This window comes from Coenobita brevimanus, chromosome 71, assembly GCF_032717465.1.
Source record: "Coenobita brevimanus isolate Jiangsu-jjx chromosome 71, ASM3271746v2, whole genome shotgun sequence".
Classification (NCBI taxonomy): Eukaryota; Metazoa; Arthropoda; class Malacostraca; order Decapoda; family Coenobitidae; genus Coenobita; species Coenobita brevimanus.
The window spans coordinates 52,680,680-52,708,475 of record NC_137024.1 but is presented as its reverse complement, the minus strand read 5'-3'; the positions used below and the strand labels follow the sequence as shown (position 1 = coordinate 52,708,475).

The 27,796-nt window shown below is 40.7% G+C and overlaps 1 protein-coding gene and 1 pseudogene across 2 annotated transcripts in view; both read left to right on the top strand.

Annotated features, from left to right (window-relative positions):
- The window catches only part of LOC145406640 (uncharacterized), a 102,070-nt gene that overhangs the window by 9,700 nt on the left and 64,574 nt on the right, over window positions 1–27,796 (top strand). For both annotated transcript variants that reach the window (XM_080277719.1, XM_080277718.1), the window contains exons 2-3: window positions 11,325–11,399; window positions 18,172–18,335. In XM_080277719.1, coding sequence (XP_080133845.1) covers window positions 11,335–11,399; window positions 18,172–18,335 — 229 coding nt within the window. In that variant the 5' untranslated portion in view covers window positions 11,325–11,334. The remainder of the gene's footprint in view (window positions 1–11,324; window positions 11,400–18,171; window positions 18,336–27,796) is intronic.
- LOC145406936 (5S ribosomal RNA) lies at window positions 20,213–20,331 on the top strand (annotated as a pseudogene).

Sequence of the window (27,796 nt, the reverse complement as noted above, 5' to 3'; positions counted from 1 at the left end):
ACCCTTTACAGGATTATGGTGTCTGGCTGTAGATAGATAGATTTTTTTGCCTTTGTTATATCAAGTTTTGAGATAAGCCCTAACCCCCAATTCTGTGCCTTTAATGATGAAAAAATACAGAAGTGAGTGGAATACAAGCCATTTTAAGGATTAACCTACCCTGACACTACTTTGCCTAGCTTGACCAGTGTAATTCAGTCGTAAGAAAGACCAGATCCAACCATATCTTAATTGTTGGATACAGAGCTGCTGTCCAGTACACCACAGGACACTCTGTATCATAATTATTACAGTTGACACTAGTTGCCTCCGTGTGTTTCTCCAGAAAGAGAAACACATGGAAGTGTCATAGAAGATTAGGTGTTTATATGGGTGAGATATAACTTTAGAATATCCCCAAAATAACTTGGGGAATGTATAGTTTGAAATATACAAAATATTATTGGTGCTGTACTATACATTCAAGAGAAATAGGGTATTTTATTAATGATGAATTACACAGAATGAACAGAACAAACAAAATATGCCAAGTTTAGGACATACAATATAGGAAACCACCTGGAAGTATGCAGTGATATGGTTTGGGTCTTGCCTTCTTGAGCCATTCCATTAAATATGCTGAGATATAGGCCTACATAAATATACTGTAGGAATCACTCATACTTGAAACAGTCTAGCCAAATTCAACCTAACCTAACCTAGGCCTGCTCAGCAAGAGCAAGGAGGCAGTATACTCAGATGTAGGTTTGCATATATCAAAAATGCTATCATACTTGACCCAGTCTAGCTTATTTCAACCTAATGTACTTACTGTATACCACTTCAACCAAAGTAAAAAGTCAGTGCAGGTAAATCATTTAGTAAAGACCAAAACTTAAATGTGTATTAAGAGCATTTGAGAGTGAACTTGCACAGCCCTGCTTGAGATGGTTAGTTTCCATAGGGATGGTGTATAATCATAAACAAGTACTGTGTGTGTGTGTGTGTGTGTGTGTATTTACCTATTTGTAGTATACAGGAATTGAGCAATGCTCGTGTTGTCCTGTCTCCATATCCACATTTATCAAGTCTACCTTTACACACATGAATGTTTTTCTCATGCACCACCTCTTTGTCTAAGTCGTTTAAGTATTTACCTAATATACCTAATTGTGATATACACGGAATGTACTATGCTCATGGGTTTCTGTTGCTGTTTCTCAATGTCAAATTTAGCTTAAAACTTGTTCAAGTTTTTAGACTGGACGATCTCTCTGTCCAGGCTATTCCATAAATCAATGCTTTTGTAAGGAAAGCTATATTTCTTGATATCCTTCAAGCAGCTTAGCAGCTTGACTTTTTCTATTTCATTCCGTGTCCTCTTGTTGCTCTCTTATCCCATACAAACAGATCTTCTTTGTCAATTTTATCTACTCCCACCATGGTCCTACACTGCAATCATGTCTCCCCTCTTTCTCCTTTCCTCTAAGGAAGGCAAATCCAGCTTTTCCAGCCTCTCTCTGTATGACAGGTCTGCCAGACTGGGGACCATCTTGGTTGCTGTTCTTTGTATTTTCCCAATCTTGTTTATATCTTTCTTTTTGTGTGGGGACCACACTACCGCTGCATTTTCTAACCTAGGGCGGATCATGGCCACTATCAATTTTTTCATCATCTCATCCATATAATGAAATGCTACTCTTATGTTAGTCAAGAGTTTATAAGTCTCTCTAACTATCTTGTTAATGTGCTTTTCTGGTGACTAACTATCTTGGACCAGCACTCCCAAATCTTTCTCTTCTCTCCTTTTTGTGATTAATTCATTACCCAACAAATAATTCAGTGATGGCCTCCTGGTACTTTTACCCATTTCCAATATTTTACATTTCTTTTCATTAAATTTCATTTCCCACGCCCAGCTCCAATCGTGTATCCTATCCAAATCCTCCTGCAGTATTTTACAATCCTCCTCAACCTCTACCTTCCTCAAGATCTTTACATGATCAGCAAACAGACTTGCATAACTATTCACTCCATCTACCATATCATTTACGTAAATCAGGAACATTACTGGCTCCAACACCGAGCCTTGAGGGACTCCACTTGTGTGTGTGTGTGTGTGTGTGTGTGTGTGTGTGTGAACAGGTATACCCCAGTGTAACGATGCAGTTGGTTAAGTAAGAACCCATCGTTAGGCAGGGTATCATATCTCAGGGTAGATTTAACATATAAAGTATAGGAATGCATTTTTAAGCCCTGGGTTTCCCCCACAACCAAGCCCTAAACCCACCCAAATGAGTCCAATAACAAGTTTAAAGCCAATCTAAATGGCCTAACAGCTGTAAAAGAGGCTAACCTAAGCCAAACACCTGTAAGTAGCTCACCAAAACCAACAAATAAAATCTGAAAATTGTCAAATATAAGTCTGGAAAAAATCAAGCTTAGGGTCAACCTTTTGTGTCAAAATCAGAATTGCTTAAAAGTATATACTGTACGGTATTGTTTTTGCATCATCCCACTTTTCCTTTAGTGATCCCAATTCCTCCTGAGTTAGGTATTTTTTTATCCATACCTTTTTTATATTCTTTTTTTTTCTGTGAGTTTATTAGCATTTTTGAATATTTCCTGTACAGTGTTCACTCTCTGGAAGGTTACTTTGAGGGGCCTTGACCTGTCTCTCACATTTCCCCAGCCTTTTGTGTTCCTTTTTATCTTTATTACAGATATCCTCTCATTCTTCCTTCAATATGTTCATTATACCAGTACATTTACTATCTCCCTTTTGTCTCTTGAGATTCTGTTTTTTATATCTTCTTCATTTATACCAGTAATTATTAGAGATTTGTTGATATCTACTGATTCTTTGATCAGTTTTTGGTTGTTTTTAATTTCTTTCACTTCCTTTCTAATGCTTTTTTCTTCAACTTTTGTTTGTAAGTCTTACCGTACTTTCACCATTTCATCATACATAGTTTGTACTTCATCTCTGCAATTTCTCATAATTTCATTCACCTGAGTTATCTTCTCTTCAGTATCACTGCCTTGGTCTGTCTGACTGCTTGCTTGCCTAATTGCCTCTGTATCATTTCTGAACTCCATAAGACTCTTATGGTTGACAACAGACTCGCCATTTCTCTATTCTTCTTTCTAAATGAAGCTCCCTCAAATGGCAGCTCATCTGTTGTTGTTATTGTTGTTGTTATGTGTGTGTGTGTGTGTGTGTGTGTGTGTGTGTGTGTGTGTGTGTGCACACCAGTATAAACTGCCAGTACTGTATATATTGTATCCTTGACTGTGGATGGCACTCGGGTTTTACAACTCTGCAGAGTAAAGGAGTGTGGTGTGACCAAGAATATGCCTACTGCCTAAAGGGGTTAATTGCACTGTTATTCAGGCATTAAGTTTCTAGAAGAATTGTTTATTTTATCATCATCATCATCCGGACCTCCTTTCCCACCCTAGGGCAGGGTGAGGAGTAGCAATATCCAGACAGCCCAGATTTGCCCAGTGCAATGGGCCATGCTTTCATTCATTCAGCATTCAAGCCCCCGGAATCCTGGCTCTATTGGATACGCCAAAATCATTCACCACGATCTGTAGCTTCACATAAAAGTATCCGGACGCTGCCACGTTAAAAAGGGGGCCAAATCACTGATCATGCACTTCTCACAAACATTCATCCAGCCAGCTCGATCTCCTGTCAGTCCCCTAGCCACACCGACTTCCTGACCTCTTATCCTCACACACTCATCCACCATATCTCTCCACCTTCTCCTTGGGTTACCTCGCCTCCTCCCTCCTTCAGATTTGCCCATATATACCTTTTTCACCATCCTATTGTTATCCATTCTCTCCACGTGACCATACCATCTCAGTACACTCTCTTTGATTCTGGTGTCCACCGACTTCCTCACTCCACATCTTTCACGAATCACATTATTTCACATCCTATCCACCCTCTGTACTCCACATACATTCCTCAGTAGTCTCATCGCCACTGCTTGTACTCTTGACTTTTCATTTTCATGCCACACCTTAGTCTCACATCCATATGTTAAAGTTGGCACTAACACTCCTTCATGTAAGCCTTGTGCAGCTGCAGCACTCAAGCCTCTGTTTCTTATCAGGGCCTTCATTGCACCAGCTACTTTTCTTCCATGTGACACTCTACTTTCAACTTCCTTTGCACATTTTCCTCTCATTTCTATCATTGTACCCAAGTATTTGAACTCTCTCACCAATTCCAGTCTCTCCATTCACTGTAACATCGCACTGGGAGTCACCTTCTCTCTCAATAACCATCACTTTACTCTTTTCAAGATTTACTCTCAAGGCACGACGCTCACAGACATCAGCAAAATTCTGCACTAGCCTACCAAGTTCTTGTCCAGTGCATGGAAGCAGTACTGCATCATCAGCATACAATAAATTTGAGATATTCCATCCATCACCATTCATTACCAACGTCATCCCTCTCTCCATTACTTGTGTTTATACTTCTTTCATCACCCCATCTATATATATATATATATATATATATATATATATATATATAGACACCGCTATATATATATATATATATATATATATATATATATATATATATATATTGAACAACCCTGGGGACATCACACAACCTTGTCGCACGCCCACACTGATCGTGAACCATTCATTTAGATGCCCATTAACCTTACACATGCTCCACTGCCATCATAAAAACTCTTGACGGCACCTAACAGCTTACCATCTACACCATACATGTGGAGAACTTTCCAGAGTTTTTATTTATACTGGTATTAATTTATTCATACTTGTGTAGGGTACAGTATATGGTATGTACAGTACCATGTATTCTGTATTACTTCTGTATAAATGCCTGAGGCACATTATTATTACTTTCCATGTGCTATATTGGTATTCTATTTAATGTGAGGTGCAGTGAAGTTTGTTTTTTTCTTAAAGTGCAGTAGACCTTCAATCTGTGCAGCTAATGTGTCTGGGAATTTTACTGGTTGCTGAATGAGGAGTTTGACTGGAACAGGGAAGGTTTTGAGTTAGCAGATCCAGTGCTTGGCTCTTAGCCTTTGATTGCTGCTCCTACTCTGAGCAAGGCGAAGGCAGGATGCAGTTAGGTTAAGCAACAGGTGTGTCTGGTTTGACTGCTGAATTGCTGAAGGCCTCAGGAGATAGAGGAGTGGATTTAGTTACCAATTTGATAAATTAGTGTGTTGTCCCAGATGACTGGCTGAAGAGCGTGATTGTAAATGTCTACAAGGGGAAGGGTGATGCCCTAGAAAGAGGAAACTGTAGAGGCATAAAACTTTTGGACCAGATAATGAAGGTAATAGAGATTCCTAAAAGGTATGATTAGGGAAAGAGTAAATATTGTTGGGGTACAGTTTGGGTTTATACCAGGCAAAGGTACCACTGATGCCATATTCAGTGTCTGACAGCGTTGGGAAAAATATATAGGAAAGAAGTGGGATCAGTCCTTTGCATATGTTGACTTGGATAAGGCCTTTGACAGAGTCCCTAGGTTTTGGTGAACTGGACAATGAAAAAGCTTGGGATTGAGGAGTGGCTGGTTATAGTGGTTATGGCTTTGTATGTGGATGCTTACATCCAAGTGGGAGTGAATGAAAATTTGAGTGAAGAGTTTTCCACTAAAAAGTTGGCATGCATCAGGGGTCAGTCTTGAGCCCCGTGTTGTTTGTCATGGTGCTTGAAACTCACGTGACTTCAGAAGTGGACTTCCATGGGGGATGTTGTACATGCTGATGAGTTAGTGTTGATTGTGGAGAATGAATACGAGGTGGAGGAAAGATTTAGAGAGTGGAGAGATGGAATGGGGCATAAGGGTTTGAGAGTCAATGTAGATAGAACAAAAATGATGATACAGTATTTAGGGCTGGTGGCTGTACAGTACTGTCAGAGCAGAGGAAGAGCAGCCATATGCAGTTCGTCACAAGGATTTGGGTAGTAAGTCCATGTTGTGCAGTATTTGTGATTAGAGGGTGCATAAGAGATGCAATGGTATTAGAGGTAGACAGTGAGAAAATGCTAATGTTGTGTGTGGTTTGTCAGGGAGAGCATGTAGAGATTGTCAGGTGTGAAAGAATTGATCTTCCTGGTGAGTCTCTTGAGTGTGTGGAAGAGTTTTGTTATTTGGAGGACATGTTATGTGCTGGAGGTGGGGCTGGAACTAGTTCTGTGACTAAGGTAAGGAATGATTGGAGGAAGTTCAGGAAGGTGTTGCCTTTCCTGACATTGAGACGGCATTCCCTCCATGGAAAGGGTATGTGTAATACTGTATGGTAGTGAGACCTGGGCAATAAAGGAAGAGGATTTTGTAGGCTCAGATGTACCAGTACAGAAATGACAATGATTAGATGGATGTGTAGTGTGTCCTTGAATGCAAGACTTGGGGGACGAGGGGCTAGGTTTAAGTTTGAAGAGTTGAGAAGAAGGATGGGGCTGGTGTATACAGTATTGGTGTTATGATGATGAGGGGTAGATTGAGATGGTTTAGGCATGTTGTGAGGATGGACGATGATAGTTGGGTGCAGAAAGTGAGAAGTGTAAATGTTGCAGGTAGCGTTGTGAGAGACAGACCAAAAAAGGCCTGGAACAAGGTCATAGAGTGTGACCTCAGAGATAGGGACTGAATTGGAGGCTGCCAGAGATCAAGCAGTGTGGAGAGCAGCCATTTGGTGACCATAAAACATATGCAAGCATGCTGAAGCCTTTAAAAACGATACGTAAATCATGCCATTGAAACTCGTACTATATAGTATATATCTATCTATATCTATTGCCAGACGCCACAATCCCGTTAGGGGTGGCCATTTGACTCTGAGTTATTTGTTTTACGGGGAGGGGCACTAACCCTCCACCAACCCACTTGTTGACACGTAGGGAGCACGTATGGTTTGGTTATATGGTTACCACCCAGCGTTGTAAATGGTTTCTTGGCTTACAGGAAACCATTTGGCTTGTCACTCAATGTAAAGCCACCTGTAAAGGAAAGAAAAGCAATAAGAAGTGACAGGAAAGATGGGAGAAATAGGAAGAGAGGAGGGCAGGCACAGAAAAAGAATGATACAGGCTAAGGAAGAAGTAGGCAGCACTACATCAAGTGAGTGGATGATGGTGAGAAATAGGAAGAGAGGAGGGCAGGCACAGAAAAAGAATGATAAAGGCTAAGGAAGAAGTAGGCAGCACTACATCAAGTGAGTGGATGATGGTCGCCACCACCTACCACCAGTACTATATAGTGCCATTCCAAAATTTTCCCAAAGTCCCCCTTTTGGTCATCTTGGAAAAAAAAATTTTTCTTACGTTCACTGTAGTACTTATACAACCTCTAGGAACATCTATCTATCTATCTATCTATTGCCAGACGCCTCAATCCCGTTTGGGGTGGCCACAAACAAATCGCCTCCAAGTCGCCCTGTCCCCCGCCATTTCACTACCCTGCTCCCAACTCACACCCCCCTCTCTCATATACCTCTCCACCCCATCCCTCCATCTCATCCTCGGTCTCCCCCTCCCTCTTCCACCCTCCACCTCACTCACATACACTCTCTTCGTCAGTCTTTCACCCTCCATCCTCTCCACATGGCCAAACCACCTCAGTGTGTTCCTCACAACGCTTCCTATCACATCCACATCAACACCACAACGCTCCTTTATATCCTCATTCGTCAGCCTGTCTCTCCACTTGACTCCACAAGCTCCTCTTAAATAACTCATTTCCACTGCTCTCACTCTTGACTTGTGTCCTTCCAACAACGTCCAAGCTTCACTTCCGTACGTTAGAGTTGGTATCACAATACTGTCATGTAGTAACTTTTTTACTTCCATGCTCACTTCCCTGTTTCTTATCACTGCTTTCAAGGAACCAGCAACCTTTCTTCCCTGCTGTACCCTTTCAAGCACTTCACCCTCCAAACCTCCATCCTTACTCATCACACTACCCAAATACTTAAACGTACTCACATTTTCCAATTCCTCACCATCCAACCTCGCTATACATTCACTGACTTCACCTCTCTCAAAGACCATCACTTTACTCTTCCCTACATTCACCTTTAGGTTCCGTTTCTTACACTCTCTCAAACTCATCCACCAAGCCTTGCAGCTCCCCTTCATCTTCACTCAACAACACAGTATCATCTGCAAACAACAGTACAGGGAGTTTCCAAACACTATCCTCTCTCACCAGGGCCACTCCAACATCCACTACCCTACCTTGTACCTCTTTTATTACCCCATCCATGTACAGATTGAACAACCATGGAGACATGACACATCCCTGTTTCAAACCAACTTTCAAAGAGAAAAATTCACTTAGTTCACCATCCACACGCACTGCAGCCTTAGCACCATCATACATACTCTTCACAGCATTCAACAACTTCCATCTACTCCATATATTCTTAACACTTTCCACAATCCTTGTCTATCCACCCTGTCATATGCTTTCTCCAAATCCATGAAAGCACGCATACAACTTCTTTCCCTTCTCTAGAAACTTTTCCACTAAAGATCTAAGAATGAATATCTGATCTACACAACCTCTTCCTTCCTAAAGCCTCCCTGTTCTTCTCCAACTAATTTCTCTGTTCTTTCTCTAACTCTGTCTATAAGTATCCTACCATACACTTTTCCCTATTATACTAAGAAGACAAATGCCCCTATGATTACCACACACTTCTTTTTCCCCTTTTCCTTTGTACAAGGGAATAATTATACCTGACTTCCAATCCTCCGGGACTCTACCTTCCTCCCAGGCCAATCTGCACATCTTCCACATCCATTCTACTACTATCTCTCCCCCATGCTTCAGCATCTCACCACACACTCCATCAATTCCTGGGGCTTTCCCCGATTTAACTTTCTTCATTGCTTCCACAACCTCTATCCTACTGATTTCTACCTGTCTTCTCACCTCCCTCCTTCTCCCAGCCATTCCCCAGCCACTTATACTCGCATTACTTCCATCCTCTACGTTCAACAATTCCTTAAAGTGTTCTCTCCATCTGCTCACTTTTTCTCCCTTCTCCACTAGTAATCTACCATGTTTATCTTTCACTCCCCTGCTAACTTCACTTCCACCGTGTCTTACTTTTTTCACTTCTCTCCAGAACATTTTCTTACAGTCCCTCCACTTTACACTCAAATTCCTTCCAAATTCCTGATCCACTCTCTTCTTACTCTCTCTTACTAATCTTTTCACCTCTCTCTTTCTACATATAACTCTCTGTTCCGCCACTCAACTTCTTCCACACTCCTATTTCTCATCCATTCATTGTATGCTTTCTTCTTTTGTGCCACAGCCTGTCTCACCTCTTCATTCCACCACGCTGTTCCTTGCACCCCCCTCCGTCTTCTCTTCCTTCCACACACCACATCACATGCTGCACATATTTCTTCTGTAAATATCTTACACACACCTTCCACGTCTCCCATCTGCTCCAATTCATATTTGCCCAATCGATGAGCATAAAAAGCTTAAAAAAGGGTTAATTAGAGTGTCTGTCTATCTATCTATAGCCCGACGCCCTAATCCCACAAAGGATGGCCGCAGACAAAACGCCTCCAAGTCGCTGTCTCCCACCATTTGACTACCCTTCCCCCAACTCACCCCCCCCCCTCCCTCAAATACCTCTCACCTCCATCCCTCCACCTCACCCTCGGTCTACCTCTCCCTCTCCCTCCCTCTCCCTCTCCCTCCCTCTCCCTCTCCCTCTCCCTCCCTCCACCTCACCTACATACACCCTCTTAGTCAGTCTTTCATTCTCCATTCTTTTCACATGTCCAAACCACCTCAGTGTGTTTCTCCTAATCTTCTCAACCACATCCACATCCACCCCACAGCGTTCCTTCACTTCTTCATTCGTCAACCTGTCCCTCCACGTCACTCCACATGCTCCTCTCAAGTAACTCATTTCCATTGCTCTCACTCTTGACTTGTTCCCCTCTTGCAAGGTCCACGCCTTGCTTCCATACGTCACTGTAGGGATCGCAATACTATCATGCAGTGACTTCTTACCTTCCATACTCACCTTCCAATTTCTCATCACTGCTTTCAGTGTACCTACAACCTTCCTTCCCTGCTGTACCCTTTCACGCACTTCATCCCCCAAAGTTCAATCCTTACTCATCACACTACCCAAGTACTTGAATGCACTCACATTCTCCATATCCTCACCATCCAACCTCACTGCACACTCTGTGACTCCATTCCTCTCAAACACCATAACTTTACTTTTGTTTACATTAACTTTCAGATTCCTCCTCCTACACACTGTCCCAAATTCATTCACCAAACCTTGCAACTCCCATTCATCTTCACTTAACAATACTGTATCATCAGCAAACAGCAACACTGGAAGCTTCCAAATCTCACCCTCATTCATTAGAGCCACCCCCACATTCACTGCCCTACCCTAGAGTGTACAGCGGTAAATAAGTGGTGATTACTTACCATGACAGAGGACAGAGCAGTTTTTGGGTGTCAGGGAAGGGGTTATCTTCAGATGATGACTTATTTACCTAGGGGTAGGTGAAAGACTATTTTGATAGAATAAAGGAACAAAAAACTTAGTTGAAAAAAGAAAGAATACATGGTGAGTGGTGGCAGTAAGATGCGAGGGACAAGAGGCAGGTGGCAAGTGATTGTGTGTGTGTGTGTGTAATCAGCTATTTGAGTGTAAACATACCATTTCATAACCTGTAATTTTACCTGTGTTTATGACCATTTCTTTTGATGAAATCTTAGTTGAAAGAAGAAGAGGTACATAGTGTTTGGTGATGATGAGTTGAGAGAGATGAGAGGTGGTGAGTGATGTGTATGTGTGTGTGTGTGGCCAGCTTATCACATGTAAACTGATCATTTCATATCCTGTAATTTTAGCTATGTTTGATTATGACCATGGCTTTTAGAAAAGTCCACAAAAAGGCAGTTTTGTGTGTTCTGGTTGGGGTGAGAAGTGTCATGGTCTGACAGAAACTTTGGGGGGGGGGGGGCTGTGGACAGGGGCTGACTTTGGGATTTTTTCCCATGACCCCCCCCCCCACACACATTTTCTTCACCAGGTCATGGTTTATCTCTCTGCTTCAGTTGTGTTTAGCTCAATTTAGGTCCATATAAATTGAGGGTCTACTGTATAAGGGTTAGTTAGCAGGTCATAGTGCATATCCACAGCCCTTTGTATATTTGTTTGAAGTAGTCACTGGAAAGGCCTCACAGTATTGTAGTTATTTAATTCCATTTATCACTCACGTAAGTAATAACAGTAGCCTTCACTGAGTCGATACTTTTCACTGTTTGTGGCTTCCAGATCTACCAGAATGGGACGTGAGAGAGAACGTGAACGAGATAGGGAGCGTGACCGTGAACGCTACCACCGTCACAGGTATGGTAAACTCATTGCTTTGTATTACTTCGAAAATGTGTACCACTTTGTTGCTTATTACATCATGTTTACCACTTTGTCTCTAATTACATCCCACTTGAAAGTGGGATGCCTTGGCATATGTATGTCCGGGCTCACAACAAGTTAACTGGGATGCCCTGTGGCAGTTGTTAAAAAATATATAAAGTTCTATCTATCTATCTATTGCCAGACGCCTCAATCCCGTTCGGGGTGGCCACAAACAAATTGCCTCCACGTCGCCCTGTCCCCCGCCATTTCACTGCCCCACTCCCAACTCACACCCCCCTCTCTCATATACCTCTCCACCCCATCCCTCCATCTCATCCTCGGCCTCTCCCTCCCTCTTCCCCCCTCCATCTCACTCATATACACTCTCTTCGTCAGTCTTTCACCCTCCATCCTCTCCACATGGCCAAACCACCTCAGTGTATTCCTCCTAACACTTCCTATCACATCCACATCCACACCACAATGCTTCTTTATATCCTCATTTGTCAGCCTGTCTCTCCATGTGACTCCACAGGGTTCTCTTAAATAACTCATTTCCACTGCTCTCACTCTTGACTTGTGTCCTTCCAGCAACGTCCAAGCTTCACTTCCATACATTAGAGTTGGTATCACAATACTGTCATGTAGTAACTTTTTCACTTCCATGCTCACTTCCCTGCTTCTTATCACTGCTTTCAAGGAACCAGCAACCTTACTTCCCTGCTGTACCCTTTCAAGCACTTCACCCTCCAAACCTCCATCCTTACTCATCACACTACCCAAGTACTTAAACGTACTCACATTTTCCAATTCCTCACCATCCATCCTCACTGTACATTCACTGACTTCACCTCTCTCAAAGACCTTCACTTTACTCTTCCTTACATTGACCTTTAGATTCCGTTTCTTACACACTCTCCCAAACTCATCCATCAAGCCTTGCAGCACTCCTTCGTCTTCACTCAACAACACAGTATCATCTGCAAACAACAGTACAGGGAGTTTCCAGACACTACCCTCTCTCACCAGGGCCACTCCAACATCCACTACCCTACCTTGTACCTCTTTTATTACCCTATCCATGTACAGATTGAATAACAATGGAGACATGACACATCCCTGTTTCAACCCAACCTTCAGAGAGAAAAATTCACTCAGTTCATCATCCACACACACTGCAACCTTAGCACCATCTTACATGCTCTTCACAGCATTCAACCACTTCCCATCTATTCCATATATTCTTAATACTTTCCACAATCCTTGTCTATCCACCCTGTCATATGCTTTCTCCAAATCCATGAAAGCCGCATACAACTTCTTTCCCTTCTCTAGAAACTTTTCCACTAAAGATCTAAGAATGAATATCTGATATACACAACCTCTTCCCTTCCTAAAGTCTCCCTTTTCTTCTCCAACTGATTCCTCTGTTCTTTCTCTAACTCTGTCAATAAGTATCCTACCGTACATTTTTCGTATTATACTAAGAAGACGAATGCCCCTATGACAACCACACACTTCTTTTTCCTCTTTTCCTTTGTACAAGGGAATAATTATACCTGACTTCTAATCCTCTGGGACTCTACCTTCCTCCCAGGCCAATCTGCACATCTTTCACATCCATTCTACTACTATCTCTCCCCCATGCTTCAGCATTTCACCACACACTCCATCAATTCCTGGGGCTTTCCCTAATTTAACTTTCTTCATTGCTTCTACAACTTCTATCCTACTGATTTCTTCCTGTCTTCTCATCTCCCTCCTTCTCCCAGCCTTTCCTCAGCCACTTATACTGGCATTACTTCCATCCTCTATGTTCAACAATTCCTTAAAGTGTTCTCTCCATCTGCTCACTTTTTCTCCCTTTTCCACTAGTAATCTACCATTTTTATCTTTCACTCCCCTGCTAACTTCACTTCCACCTGTCTTACTCTTTTCACCTCTTCTCAGAACATTTTCTTACAGTCCCTCCACTTGACATTCAATTTCCTTCCAAATTCCTCATCCACTCTCTTCTTACTCTCTCTTACTAATCTTTTCACCTCTTTCTTTCTACATATAACTCTCTCTTCCGCCACTCAACTTCTTCCACACTCCTATTTCTCATCCATTCATTGTATGCTTTCTTCTTTTGTGCCACAGCCTGTCTCACCTCTTCATTCCACCACGCTGTTCCTTGCACCCCCCTCTGTCTTCTCTTCATCTTACACACCACATCACATGTTGCACATATTTCTTCTGTGAATATCCTGCACACACCTTCCACGTCCTCCATCTGCTCCAATTCACATTTGCCCAATCGTTCCTCCACTTCTCTCTTATACTCTGCCTTTTTCTCATCCTCTTGTAACCTTTCCACCCTCCTTACAAATACTCCTTCTTCCCATCCTTCCCTTCTTCTATTTCTCCATCTTAATTGGATCTTGATTCTGGCCACCACCAAGTAGTGGTCAGAAAGTCCACTCCCCCAACCTCTATAAACTCTTGCATCCATTACACATTTTCACATCCTTTCATCCACACACACATAATCAATCATTGCCTTCTTTTCATTCAGTTCACCACCCACCCTTCTCATCACTCGCCATGTATACCTGTGGATCATTTTGTGCCTGAAGAGAGTATTGGCTATCACCAACCCCCTTCCAGCACAAATGTCCACTAACACACTGCCATTCTCATTTATCTCAGCAGGCACACCCTACTCACCAACTATTCCATCCACCTTCACATTCCCTACTTCACCATTCATATCACCAATCAAAAACACTCTCTCATTCCTTCCAAACTTGTCCATGCACACTTCCACATTTGTCCAGAACTCTTCGCTCACTCTGCTTGCACGATCTTGCATTGGCGCATACACACACACAATCGCCCACATTTGTATTCCAACTTTTAATCTTACCCACACAATCCTTGACCCAACTGATCCATACTCTCTTATGCTCTTCTTCCATCTTTTACTCACAACTATACATACTTCTTCTTTTGCCCTCTCATTCTCACCTACTCCTGCACATATACCCCATCCATACGCCCATTCTCTTATAGTCTCACACACATATAAAGTTAAAGGGAGATTATTAGAGGCAATAAGGATCTTTTGAAAGGGAGACAGACAGGAATTGTCATATCACCATGGTTGCTTAATATTTATGTAAATAGTGGCTAACATTGGCCCTGGGAGGTACTTCATGAGAGAGAAGTGTGGCTGCATGCTGGGTAATTATCCCCACAGTCATCAGTCAGGCAGGAGACACAGCCACAAGTAAAAAGAGTCCAAGATGATACTTCAGCAACTGTTGGAAAATAACTAGTGGTTTTGGCTCTTGGTTTAGCTTCGAATCCATGGAGAACATCAACTGTACCGTGACCAAGCTTAGTGTGGAGATGCTTATGCTTTAAAATGAAACATAGCACGATTTTTGTGTATGTAGGTATGTTATCAGAAAAGTCAAAGCAAGGACAGCAGTTTCTTGAGTGAAAATGGACTAAGATGCAAAGATCCTGTTGATCAGTAAGCAACATCATATGATCTGCATAAATCAGATCTGAAATACTTCATCCCTCATCAGTTTCACCACCCTTTCCCAAACTTGTGTTTTGATCTTTCCATACAATCATGCATAGTACTGAACAGCCATGAGGACGTCACACAATTCTGTCTCATTCTGACACTGATATTGAATAATTCACTCAGACATCTACCATTATGCATGCTTTTTTGTCATCATAAAAACTCGTTCTGCTTCTAGCGGTTTTTCCATGCACAACATATGCATACATAACTTTATCAGTAATTCTCCTTTGTTCACCTTCTGTGCTTTCTTCAGTTCTTTAACTGTCATAACTATCTCATGGTCCTTTCTACATACTTTCTTTTATCTGATGTTCTCCAAATAAAATGCAACCTCAGAAGTTAAAAGAACATGTGGCTAAGGGCCACTTGAATGTTTAGAACAACTGAACTTTAGAAGTGGTAAAGTATTTAGCTGATTGAACTTTATAAGTACAGTAGTACAGTATTGAGCTGGCTCTCCTTTTTGTACATCGTAGTTTAGACATAATTATAGCAAACCAGTCGGCTTAAGTTGCACCTGTTAGCATGGTCTTATGAATATAACTGGCAATCCTTGTCATATCTTGTGACCTATACACACCTTTGGCAGGCCAAATTGGAAGGCTACTGGTAAATTTGGAAACTAAAATGGAAGTGTTGAATAATATGGTACTGTACAAACTCTCAAACCTGAACATCTGATATCCAATAAACTTCATGTTCCAAAAGTATTTTTTTAATGCCATAGACGGGTGTTGATATCATGTGTCCTTACATAGTCCATGCATATTTGAAGACAAAGTTCATTTATAGACATGTATAAGAACAGATGGTAAGTTGCTGATGCAAAGTACCTCATTGTATTTACTGTACACAGTACTTTAGACTGTTTACTGTGTGATTTTCCCATAGTTATTTTTATGAATCTGCTTTCAAAAATATTCCATTTTCTGCAAAGCCTTTGGAACCAAGTATTTTTTATGTGAGAGTTTGTACTGCATTAAGACTTTACATGTACTGTATTCAAAATTATGAGGTTGCTCCATACAGGTACTGTATTTGATTTATACAACCTAGGGGATGTGCAGTGTCATTGCTGTATTGTAATCAGTGGGATGAGACAATTCCTTTAAACAAAATTTGGTATATGATTTTTGGGGAAGAGTTCTGAAAATTCAGAATTTCAGTGAGTACCTCTGGGTTGGCACATACCAGTACTGTATAAGGTAAACAAGACCTACCCTTCTTCACGTAGTGACCCTTTCAATATGGTACCCTTCCTCCGTTTTTATTATTTTATTTAAGTTATTTTTTAATAATTGTTTATTTTTCTCTGAATGTGCTGCTGAAGGAGGTGGGTAGGTGATATATGACAAGTCACATGCTTTCAGAGAATTTTTCCAATGGTCTGGGGCCTTGTTGAATGTAATACAATGTGACCAGATGCAGGAGAGGGGTGCTGTTGCATGGTGGCACTACTGCTACTGCTGCTCCACCCATAGGCTCCGAAGAAACAACTGTGTCTGGTCCAGAAACTATGGAGAAAGAAAGGAAGAAACTGGCTGAGAGGTGACAAAAAATCACCCAGTTGAAAATTTGAGATGATAGGACAAGAATTATTGCTTTCAGTGGAAAGGAAGTGAATGATAAAAATATGAGGGTTGATGATTGTAAATGATTGGTGAAATGGAATGTTGAATGTGCATGGTGCATGCATGAAATGCATTTATAAAGTACTGTACTGAGGTCCATCCTTTTCAACAAATTCTGGATGGCAGACTGCAAAAAAATGGCACGTTCAACCTGCAGCCCGTAAGTGTGAGATTGTTGCTGTCTCATTTGCTCTGCTGTGAAAACACTACTTTTCCTTGGAAAGATCAAAGTGCTGCCTCAGGTGTTTGGTGGTCATTGAGGAAAACAAGTTTTTTACCTCAGGGTATTGACAGTGTGTTCTAGCCATTTAGTGAGGTGATGAATGACTTGTAAATTGTTCAGAAGGATGCCCGGCACTCCTAAGACTCAGTCTAAGACTCAGTGAATTCAAATTTGCATACTGCATTAGGATCAAATGAGCCAATAGTTCCCTTTGCTGATGAGTTGTATTCCCCTTGCTTTGTCCACATCCTTGAGTGAAATGTTATGAAGATTGGAAAGGAATCCACACAGACTGTCAAAAACTGGCCCAAGCCTTTGATGACCATCTGCCTTGCCAGTTAATAAAAACCCTTCTTGAAGGAGAATGTGCAAAAAAAACACATCAGACAATGAGGCAGTTGTGTTTGAGGTATGGAATTGGACATGGACATGGATAATTGGTAAAGTTTTGCCAGCATAAGTCTGAACAGGAATTGCAGTCTCCACCGCTATTAGGTTAGTGGAATGTTCAGGAATGGCTTATTTTTTGGTCCTTACTTGGAATGAGAATGTATTGGTGGATATTAAACATCTGTGTTAGGAGTGATTTGTAGATTCAGAGCATGAGTACTGTTGATTAATTACATTTTTTTGCAAACAGATGAACTTTTCTGACTTAAGTACAGTAAGTCATCAGTTAAAGAAATTTCATTCAAGCTACATGCTGTACACAATAGTAAGTCTTCAGTTGAAGAAATCTTCAGTTGAAAAAATTTCATTTATGCTACATACTACAGTAAGACCTCACAATAATGGACTAATTGAGGTCCAAGCCATTCCGAAAAAAGCGAAATTCCGATAAAAGCAACATCCGGAATTCCCCCCGCTAACCCAGATTTTTTCTGATATAGCCTATCAGACATTAGTCCAGATTGCACCAATGGTTTTTAAACTGTTTTTACTACCATTGCAGTACTGTACTGTATTATACCTTCACTGCAATAATCAAATGGTATAATGTATAAAATAATACTGTACTGTACACTGATAAACATTTTTTTTTTTTTTTTTTTTTTTTTTTTTTTTTTGTGGAGAACATAGCTGAAGTTATCAGGCAGTCTGGACTGCTGCTGGCTTTATCGGACTTTTTCCAATACAGTATATGGGAATTTAGTCCAGTACCTCCTCAATTCCTGTAAAAGCGAATTCTGATCTATTGAAGTCAATTATATCGAGGTTTTACTGTATATATAACAAAAGTACTGATAGAAAAAGGTCTTGATGGAAATGGAGAATTATGATAATTGTTGGTCTCCAGCCTGTCTACAGTGAATCCATTTCTCTTAGGTCACACTCACGTGAGAGGGAGGGTGTACGAAGAGATAGAGATCGAGACCGTGAACGACGAGACAGAAGAAGTAGGTCCAGGTCTCGATCCCGGTCCAGGTCACCCCGATCTCACCGCAGGTCGTCGCCTGTGTATATGGCTGGACCTTCAGGAAAGCACGATGGTAACACTGGATTAAACAACAAGTTGTAGCTTATATTTTAATGTTGAAATACCATACAGTACTCTAGAGTATATTATGGATCTGTTTGTAGGGTATTTCAATATCTTTATCTTACTAGCATCTTTGTCTCGTAACTCTTTTATGCTATATGACCATAATAGTAATTTTCATGCTGTTTTTTCATTACACATACTGGTACTTCACTCATCCTTTACTCTTCTCAAAAATCATTTTGTTAGCTTGGACTTCCTGATATATGGCTCCATGAAATGTGGATGTAAAGATAGATAGATCCCTTAACCTTGTACAAGTCACCCCCAGACTACTATGGATGAGGAACTGACTGATCACTGGCAAATAGGTAGCCATGGTGCAAATTAACTTGAGGTTATGGTTGCCAGTTATAGTAGTTTATCAACCTGTGTCTGTCTGTTTATCTAGCTAGCTATAGCCAGATGCCTTAATCCCATAAGGGGTGGCCAGTAATGAAAGTCAGTTGAAAAAGTTTTTTCATGGGGTCACCTCAGAGTGGAGGCAGTTTGTTAGTGACCACTCCCTCTGAGATTAAGGCTGTAGATAAAAACAGACACAAAGAAGTACATGGATATACTAGAGAGAATAGATAAAATTAGTCATAGAAGGAAGTACTGTACTGTACATAGATATATTAGAGAGAATGTTGGAAGGAGCCTTGATTATGTTCTTTTGTTAATGCCCTTGCTATAACTGTGTCTCATCAGCCCCTGTGCTCATATCAAATATTCCCATGCACATCAAGTTTCAGATTGCCTGTTTACTCTGTTCCACTGAAGAATGAGGCAACAGCAGTTTATGACCCTGTTGTGTCATGCTCCAAAAGAAAACGTATGAAAATCTGAATTTTGTAATGATTTATAAACAGTTATTTTAAGCAATATAACATAGGTATTTTGTAAAGAATGCCATCATTGAGTGAATATACATGTCTCCCTCACTATCCGATTGGATTCCGTTCCTGAATAGGCAGTCGAAAATTGAGCAATCGTATGGTGAACTTAAGGTTTAATGGGAAAAATAGGGATGCGCTCCTAGACTCATATTTATGTGCCCTGAAACTATACTGTACCACATATTTTATAAATAAAAGATGTTTTATGTGCTGTACTTACATGTCACAAAACTCGTCTCGGCATCGTAAACACTCGTTCGTCACTCCCTCTTCACCCAAAACACTAAACAATTGATGGAAGGTTTGACAAGGGAGGCTATAAATAAAAGATGTTTTATGTGCTCTACTTTAATTATAACAATTGCAAAGCGGTGAAAAACACACGTCCAACGTAGAATCTGAAACATTTTCATAAACACTGACTTATAAAACTTACGTGTCACACAAACTCATCCCGGAACCGTAAACACTCGCTTCTCACTCCCTCTTCCCCCAAAACACTAAACAATCAACGGAAGGTTTGACAAGCTCGTTTCACCAGCCTTCTTAATGTTGGCAGCATTCTTAATCACTGTTGATATCATAGACTGGGCCAGACCAAGGGCATGAGCAATGGAGTTTACCCCTTCGCCTCCCTCATGACGCTTAATGATGTTGAGCTTGGACTCCAAATTTAAGCTCTTCCTGGCTCTCTTAGGCTTGAGATCAGAGGCACTAGAGTTTGCAGGCTGCTTGGAAGACATCATGAAACTTGTACTTGAGGTTAGGCGAGAAATAATAGTGAAAATCACGTCGCTAATGCACAGGAATACAAAGCTAGTGAATCAAACAGGAGTGCGGGAAAGACTAGGCTGAGTCAGGGTTGCCAGATTTTTGTGACCAAAAGTACCGGTTACAGGCCTCAAAAGTAGTGAATTTGGGATAAAGTAACCCAACATAATTACGTGCAGTATATATACATACCATGTTGAGTACACCGCTTCCCATCCCATCAGCGAAGTTAAGCAACGTTGGGTCTGGTTAGTACTTGGATGGGTGACCGCCTGGGAACACCAGATGCTGTTGGCATAACGTTCTCCCTACGTGTCAAGTGGGGTTGGTGGAGGATTAGTGCCCCTCCCTGTAAAACAATTAACTCTAAGCCCTTGGCCACCCCGTTTGGGATACATGGCGTCTGGCAATGAATGAGAATGAATATATACATATCTATCAATATATCTATCTACAGTATCTCTCTCTCTCTCTCTCTCTCTCTCTCTCTCTCTCTCTCTCCACGTGTATATACATATAGACACAAATAATTTAACTGTGCACAACTTACCAGTTGAATGCTGCTCCATTAATGCTCCTGTAAGGTTGTTCGAAGTGATGTAAGCCTAAAGTTAATTAACACAGAACTCCTTACATACTGCATTAACTGAATTTACTTCTCTTTTCTTTAAATTATGTAATTTCTTTTACATTTGCAGAACTAAGCTGTTTTCTTCTTCACAAAACATAACTCCTACTGTTGGACTTAGTCATTTTTCAACTTAATGGAAGTATTTTAGGAACTAAAGGAAAGTGTTTTCTTGCACCTCATTATAATTACATATTTAAATAATTAATCAGTAAGTCTCCACGACCACGTCTTCGCAGCTGAAGATTATCAAGGTCTGCTTCTGCATCCACAAGCTGTGGATGAAGAAAACACGACAGACTGGGGTGGTAATCTCACACTTTCAGTTCAAATTAAATAGCCAATCAGGGATTAATGCAAGACTGCGAGAAATTTAAAGAGGGATGATATGATAAATTATAATTCATTATCTTTTTGTGTCTTCAAAATTTAATTATATTAGGCTGTATTTTAAATGATACATAATCACTAATCAACTTTTGACTTTCGTCTCATTAGTAGCCCAAGTTAGCCCAACTTACTTTTAAAGTAGCCCAAAAAGTTGCAAGTAGCTTAATTCAATATTTAGTAGTGCAGGGCTTCTAAAAGTAGCCCAATTTGCTACTTGTAGCCCAAGCTGGTTTTGATGGGTGGCCGCACCATCATCCTTGGTGCAGCAATCGCAATTCCAAACAAATGCATATCGACTTGTGCTGAGGAACGCTGGACTGACCACGCTCATACGATCGTAAGTGTGAGCCAGAGCAGTCGTATAGAGAGCCAAGGGTACTATAGAAGATCGATTGTATTCGTGAAATATCATATACAGAGTGCATCGGATAGCGAGGGATTACTGTACTTACGTGTTGATTTCAAAACATTTTTACATGCATCAGTCTCTGAGATGGTAAAATTATCACCTTCATCATCATCATCATCATCATTCATACCTCCTTTCCCACTCTAGGGCAGGGTGAGGAGTAGCAGCATCCAGACAGCCAAAGTTTGCTGGCCACTCTTCTATTCACTCATTATTCAAGCCCGCAGAATCCTGGCTCCATCTGATTGGCCAAAAATATTTACCACATTCTGTCTCTTCACATATACTTATTCAACAGAGCCAATCCGAACGCTGTCACATTAAAGCGGGGTGCCAGATCTCTGGTCATGCGCTTCTTCACACAAAATTCATCCAGCCAGCTCAATCTCTTGTCAGTCCCTTAGCCTCACCAACTTCCATATCTCCCTTCCTCACTCATCCATCCACCATATCCTTCCACCATCATCTTGGCCTACCTCACCTATATTCCTCTTTCAGATTCTCTCAGATATACTGTTTTCACCTATCTATTGTCATCCATTCTCTCCACATGACCATACCATCTCAGTACACTCTCTTCGATTCTGGTGTCCACAGACTTCCTCATTCTGCATCTTTCATGAATCGCATTATTCTATATCCAATCCACTCTCTGCACTCCACATACATTCCTCAGCAGTCCCATCTCCACTGCTCTTACTCATGGCTTTTCATTTTCATGCCACACTATAGTCTCACACCAGTATGTTAAAGTTGGCACTAACACTCCTTCATGTAAACCTCAATCAGCTGCAGCACTCAAGCCTCTGTTTCTTATCAAGGCCTTCATAGCAGCAACTACTTTATTTCTTTGTGTCACTCCACTTTCCACTTGTTTTGCACATTTTCCTCTCTTCTGTCGCTGTACCCAGGTATTTGAACTCACCAATTCTAGTCACTCCATTCACAGTAACGTCGCACTGGGAGTCACCGTCTCTCTCAGTGACCGTCATGTTTACTCTTTTCTACATTTACTATCAAGATACGATGCTCACAGACATCTACAATGTGCAGCACTAGTCAACCAAGCTCTTGTCCAGTATTTGCAAGTACCACTGCATCATCAGCATACATCATATTTGAGATATTCCATCCATCACCATTCATTACCAATGCCATCCCTCTCTCCATTACTCTTGTTCTTTTTTACTTCTTTCATTACCCCATCCATATATATATTGAACAACCATCGGGACATCACAATCTTGTCGCACATCCACATTGATTATGAACCATTCTTTTAAATGCCCATTTACCCTTACACATGCCCCACTGCCATCATAAAAATTCTTGACGGCACCTAGCAGCTTACCATCTACATTGTGCATGCTCAGAACCTTCCACAATCCTTCTCTGTTTACTTTGTTGTATGCTTTTTCAAGATCCATAAATGGCATAAACTCCTTACAGTCTTTCTCACAAGCCTTCTCCACTATCTGTTTACAGCAGATATTTGAGCCACACATACTCTGCCACTCCTAAAGCCACCCTGTTCATCATTCACAAGGCCTTCTGACATCTCTCTTACTTTCTCTATAATAATTCATTATTCCTTCCGTACAACACTCAGCAGGCTTATCCCATGATAATTCTTGCACTTACTTGGCTCACCTTTAATTTTGTACAGGGGTGCAATCATGCAGCCTTCTTACATATCTCCAACAAGCTCATCATACTGCTCACTCCACTGCACTTAATCATCCCTGCAAACATCTCATGAACCCTGCAGCTTTCCCATTTTTCAGTCGCTTCACACGTTCTTCACCTCTGCAAGTGTCACTTTTCCTGGCACTGCATTCCTTCTCAGCACATCCCCAAACCATTCATGTTTACAGTTGCTCTGCTTTCTCCATTCCACTTCATCAGACTCAAAATATTTTTTCCATCTGGTCCTTTCTTCATCCCCATGGGTTAATAATCTGTCACTTACATTAGTCGTGCTTTCACATTTCTTTCTGCTGTCACTTTAACATTTATGCACCTCGTTCCAGAATCACTTCCTGAGTAATTTGCATTCATTTTTCTTTCAAGATCATCATTTACCTCATCCTTTTTCCTCTTCATAAGTCTCTTTACATGCTTCTTGCTCTCAGTATATTCAGTTCTTATTACAATTGAACCCCTGTCCTGTAACCACCCTAGCCACTTCCTCTTTTCCACTACTGCTTTCATAACCACCACTGCTTTCAAGACCTCTTCAGCCTACCATGCCATACCTTTCTTTTTGTTGTTACTCTTATCACACCACACACCGCTGCAGCATTCCTAACTAAGCAGTCCCTGTTTGTATTCCACAAGTTGTCCAGATCCATTTCATTCCTGTTCACTGATTCTAACTCCTCCCCTACTTTGGTCCTGTATTCATCTGCCATTTCTGTGATGCATGGGTTCTTGACTGTCAGTCTCTATCCCTCGCTGCTTCTCTCTCTCCTGGTCCACCTCACTCCTCTCAACTTGATCTTGCATACCAGTCATATGATCTGGCAGACCTCCACATCATCCTCGCAGTGCCTTCGTATCAGCAACACTTCCCAGCTTTGTTTTCTCTTTAAGCACATAATCATTCAGGCCCCTTTCAACAGGATCTCCATTCCCTCAATACCATGTACAGGCATACCCCATTTTAATGGTGCAGTTAGTTATGTAAAAAGCCATTTGCTAGGCAGGATATCATATCTTGGGGTAGATTGAACATGTAAAGTATAAGGATGCATTTTTGGGTCTTGGGTTTCCCCCCCAGCCAAGTCCTAAACCCACCCGAATGAGTCCCCAAAAAAGTTTAAAAAAGTTTAAAGTCAATCTAAATGGCCTAACAGCTGTTAAAGAAGCTAACCTAAGCCTAAAACCAGTGCCTGTCTCACTTGTACCCAGTAAAGGTCACTGGAAAATGCAATCTCTGACCCATATTGAAACTCGGTAGTGAAGAAGCACCAGCTTTGTATACAATCCCACCATCAGATGGTCCCAGGACAATTAAATGAACATCTGTTATGCATAATAGTAAAGTATGAATGATGCAGGATTGTCCAAGGTACGAATTGTTGTGATGGAGAATCGTTGATGTTTTGATGGGGAATTCTCTTGATGGAGAATGCGATTGTGATGCAATCGGGAAAGCCTTTTCAACAGCCCCTCTTTATGTCGTTTTTGTTATTGTTCTGGTTGCTGAGCTCCTTTATTGTCTTCTGTCTTATTTTCCAACATTTATTTAGAAATTTCTTTGTATTTTCAAATTGTTTTTCCTTGTATAGCCTGAATGTAATCAAATGATTTATTGATTGATGATGCGATTGGGATAGCCTCTTCAAAGGCCCCTCTTTATTTCATTTTTTTTTTTTTTTTTTACTGTCTGGATGCTGAGCACCTTTATTTTCTTCTCTCTTATTTTCCAACATTTATTTAGAAATTCCTTTTTATTTTCAGTGTTTTTCCTTGAACAGCCCAAATGTAAACACATGATTTATCGATGTCACAGTTTTCAGCAGTGCATGAAACATTTACCCTCTACGGTTTTCATAATTATTGATATTTATTTAAATTTATTATTATGTATTCCAAGATAGGTTAGATGACAGTTCAATGGTCAAACAAGAAATATTTTTTGTTGAGTTGCCTAGTTGTCCATACCGTTTTGTACCTTGCCTGATGGGTGAGAATCCGCATCCCAAATGACAGTGTTCACTCCACCTATGACTAAAACATATTAATCTAGTCTAAAGACAGTTTATAAATCAACCTAAACACAAAATTTAAGTCTAAAATATAATCAAAATCGGTAAAAAAGTCAAAACCCATCGCAAAACCAGGGGTAGACCTACGATAGGCAGGGTAGGGTGGTATTTCTACCCCCATCACTATTCCAGGGTATGACATCTAGGGGTATTGTAAATCGGGGTTTGCTTGTATTTTTGTGCATCTTTGTGTGTGTGTGTGTGTTTTTTTTTTTTTTTTTTCCCCCAACTATGGGCAAAGGCTTTAGGGCCTATTTCTTGGGGGCAGTGACCTATCCCAAGGCCTAGTAGTCCTCCTACACCTCCACATGTCACCACTTCATCACTAACACCCACCATCCGTATTGAATACATGCTAGGGCTGTCTCATACAGGACTGGTGTATTGGTGTTAGCGAGGATATTTTTACAACATGGCGGCGGGTCATCTGGTAGATCAGGCAAGTCTGCTTTTAGGAAATTCAAATCCTTAAGCTATTCCCTGCCCCAGCCGGGATTCGATCCTGGGTCTGCACAACCTCCTTTTCCGACGCATGTCCTCCAGTCGCTTCCCATTATTATTCTCTCCTGGTATATACCGTACATATATATATATATATACACTCAACCCTCGGCTATCACGGGTTCTGCTATAGCGTATCTCGCTATCATGCCTGTTTAAAAAACTAACCAAATACCTTTATCATGCACTAAATGCCTGCTATCGCGCACCGCAAATGTTCGAAAATTTCAAAAAGGCCAGGCTCCAGTGCTCTGCCCAGCCAACAAAAGCTTCACTCTGTGATTGGTCATGTGACATCAGCGCCAGCTGAGTGCTGATTGGCCACCCGACCTAGTCTCCTGCCTGCCAAACTATTCAAGTGCGCGTCCTCAGACCGTGAACAATGATAGCGAGAACAATAACCTTTTTTATGATATGACCATGGCCAACGTACCCCCTCCCCGTCCCCCTACCATCACCCAACATAATGCTGCGGCACCTGGCAGGGAAATAAAGAAGAGGAAGAACCTAAGTTATGGAGATAAACTGGAAATGTGAAACTTATTGAGAATGGTGAGACCAAGCGAAGTGTGGGGAAGAAACATAATGTCAATGAATCAACTGTGAGGGGTATTTATAAGAATCTGTGCCTGCCCTCCTCTCTTCCTATTTCTCCCATCTTTCCTGTCACCACTTAATGCTTTTCTTTCCATTACAGGTGGCTTTACATTGAGTTACAAGCCAAATGGTTTCCTGTAAGCCAAGAAACCATTTACAACGCTGGCTGGTAAACCATATAACCAAACCATACGTGCTGCCTACGTGTCAAGTGGGCTGGTGGAGAGTTAGTGCCTGTCCCTGTAAAACAAATAACTCAGAGTCAAATGGCCACCCCGTACAGGATTATGGCATCTGGCAATAGATAGATAGATAGATGATCATATCATAATACATGCTCATTTTTAGACTATTATATATTAATATGTGGTACAAAAAAGGTATCTGAGGGGTAAATATGGAGGTCATGGCACCAATTAGAATTATTACCATAAGTTCTTCAATTCGGCTATCACGGTTTCGGCTTTAGCGCATCTATAGCGGGACCAATTGGGAGTGATAGCCGAGGGTTGAGTGTATATATATATATATATATATATATATATATATATATATATATACATTTATATATATATATATATATATATATATATATATATATATATATATCCCCTCCCTGTAAAATCAGATACCTCAGAGTTCATGGAAGAGGTGGACTTTATTATTCAACCGCCGGTGACAACAGGATTCTCCTGCTCATCCTTCCTCTAAGCCATGAAACCATGTACAATGTTGGGTGGTTTACATCTATCGAAACCATCCATGCTCCCTACGTATTAAGTGGGGTTGGTGGAGGATTAGTGCCCCTCCCTGTAAAACAATTAACTCTAAGCCTTGGCCACCCCGCTTCTGGGATACATGGCGTCTGGCAATGAATGAAAATGAAAATATATTTATATATATGTATGTATATATATATATATATATATATATATATATATACAGTATATATATATATATATATATATATATATATATATATACAGTATATATATATATATATATATACTGTATATACAGTATATATATATATATATATATATATATATATATATATATATATATATATATATATATATATGTATATATATATATATATATATATATATATATATGTATGTATGTATGTATGTATATATATATATACAGTAGAATCTCTTTAGTCCGGACCCTTTTAATCCGGATTTCTGTTAATCCGGACAAAATTTAAAAATAATAAGCTCCAAAAATATGATGAAAGTATTTCTAAAGTCATTTTCAGTATCGGCGCGGAAAGCGATCGTCATTCGTTTAGTCTCGGATCACGCTAGGTCGCAACATGGGCGCCTGTTTAAACACACGCTAGCATTCGTTCCATCAACTAGTTCACCAACCATTTATATTTTTATGCTGTATTTCAAAAGTTAATCCTCCTTACCATGCCCCTTAATGCAAGTGTAGCTTCTGTAAGGAATAAAGGTGTTAAAA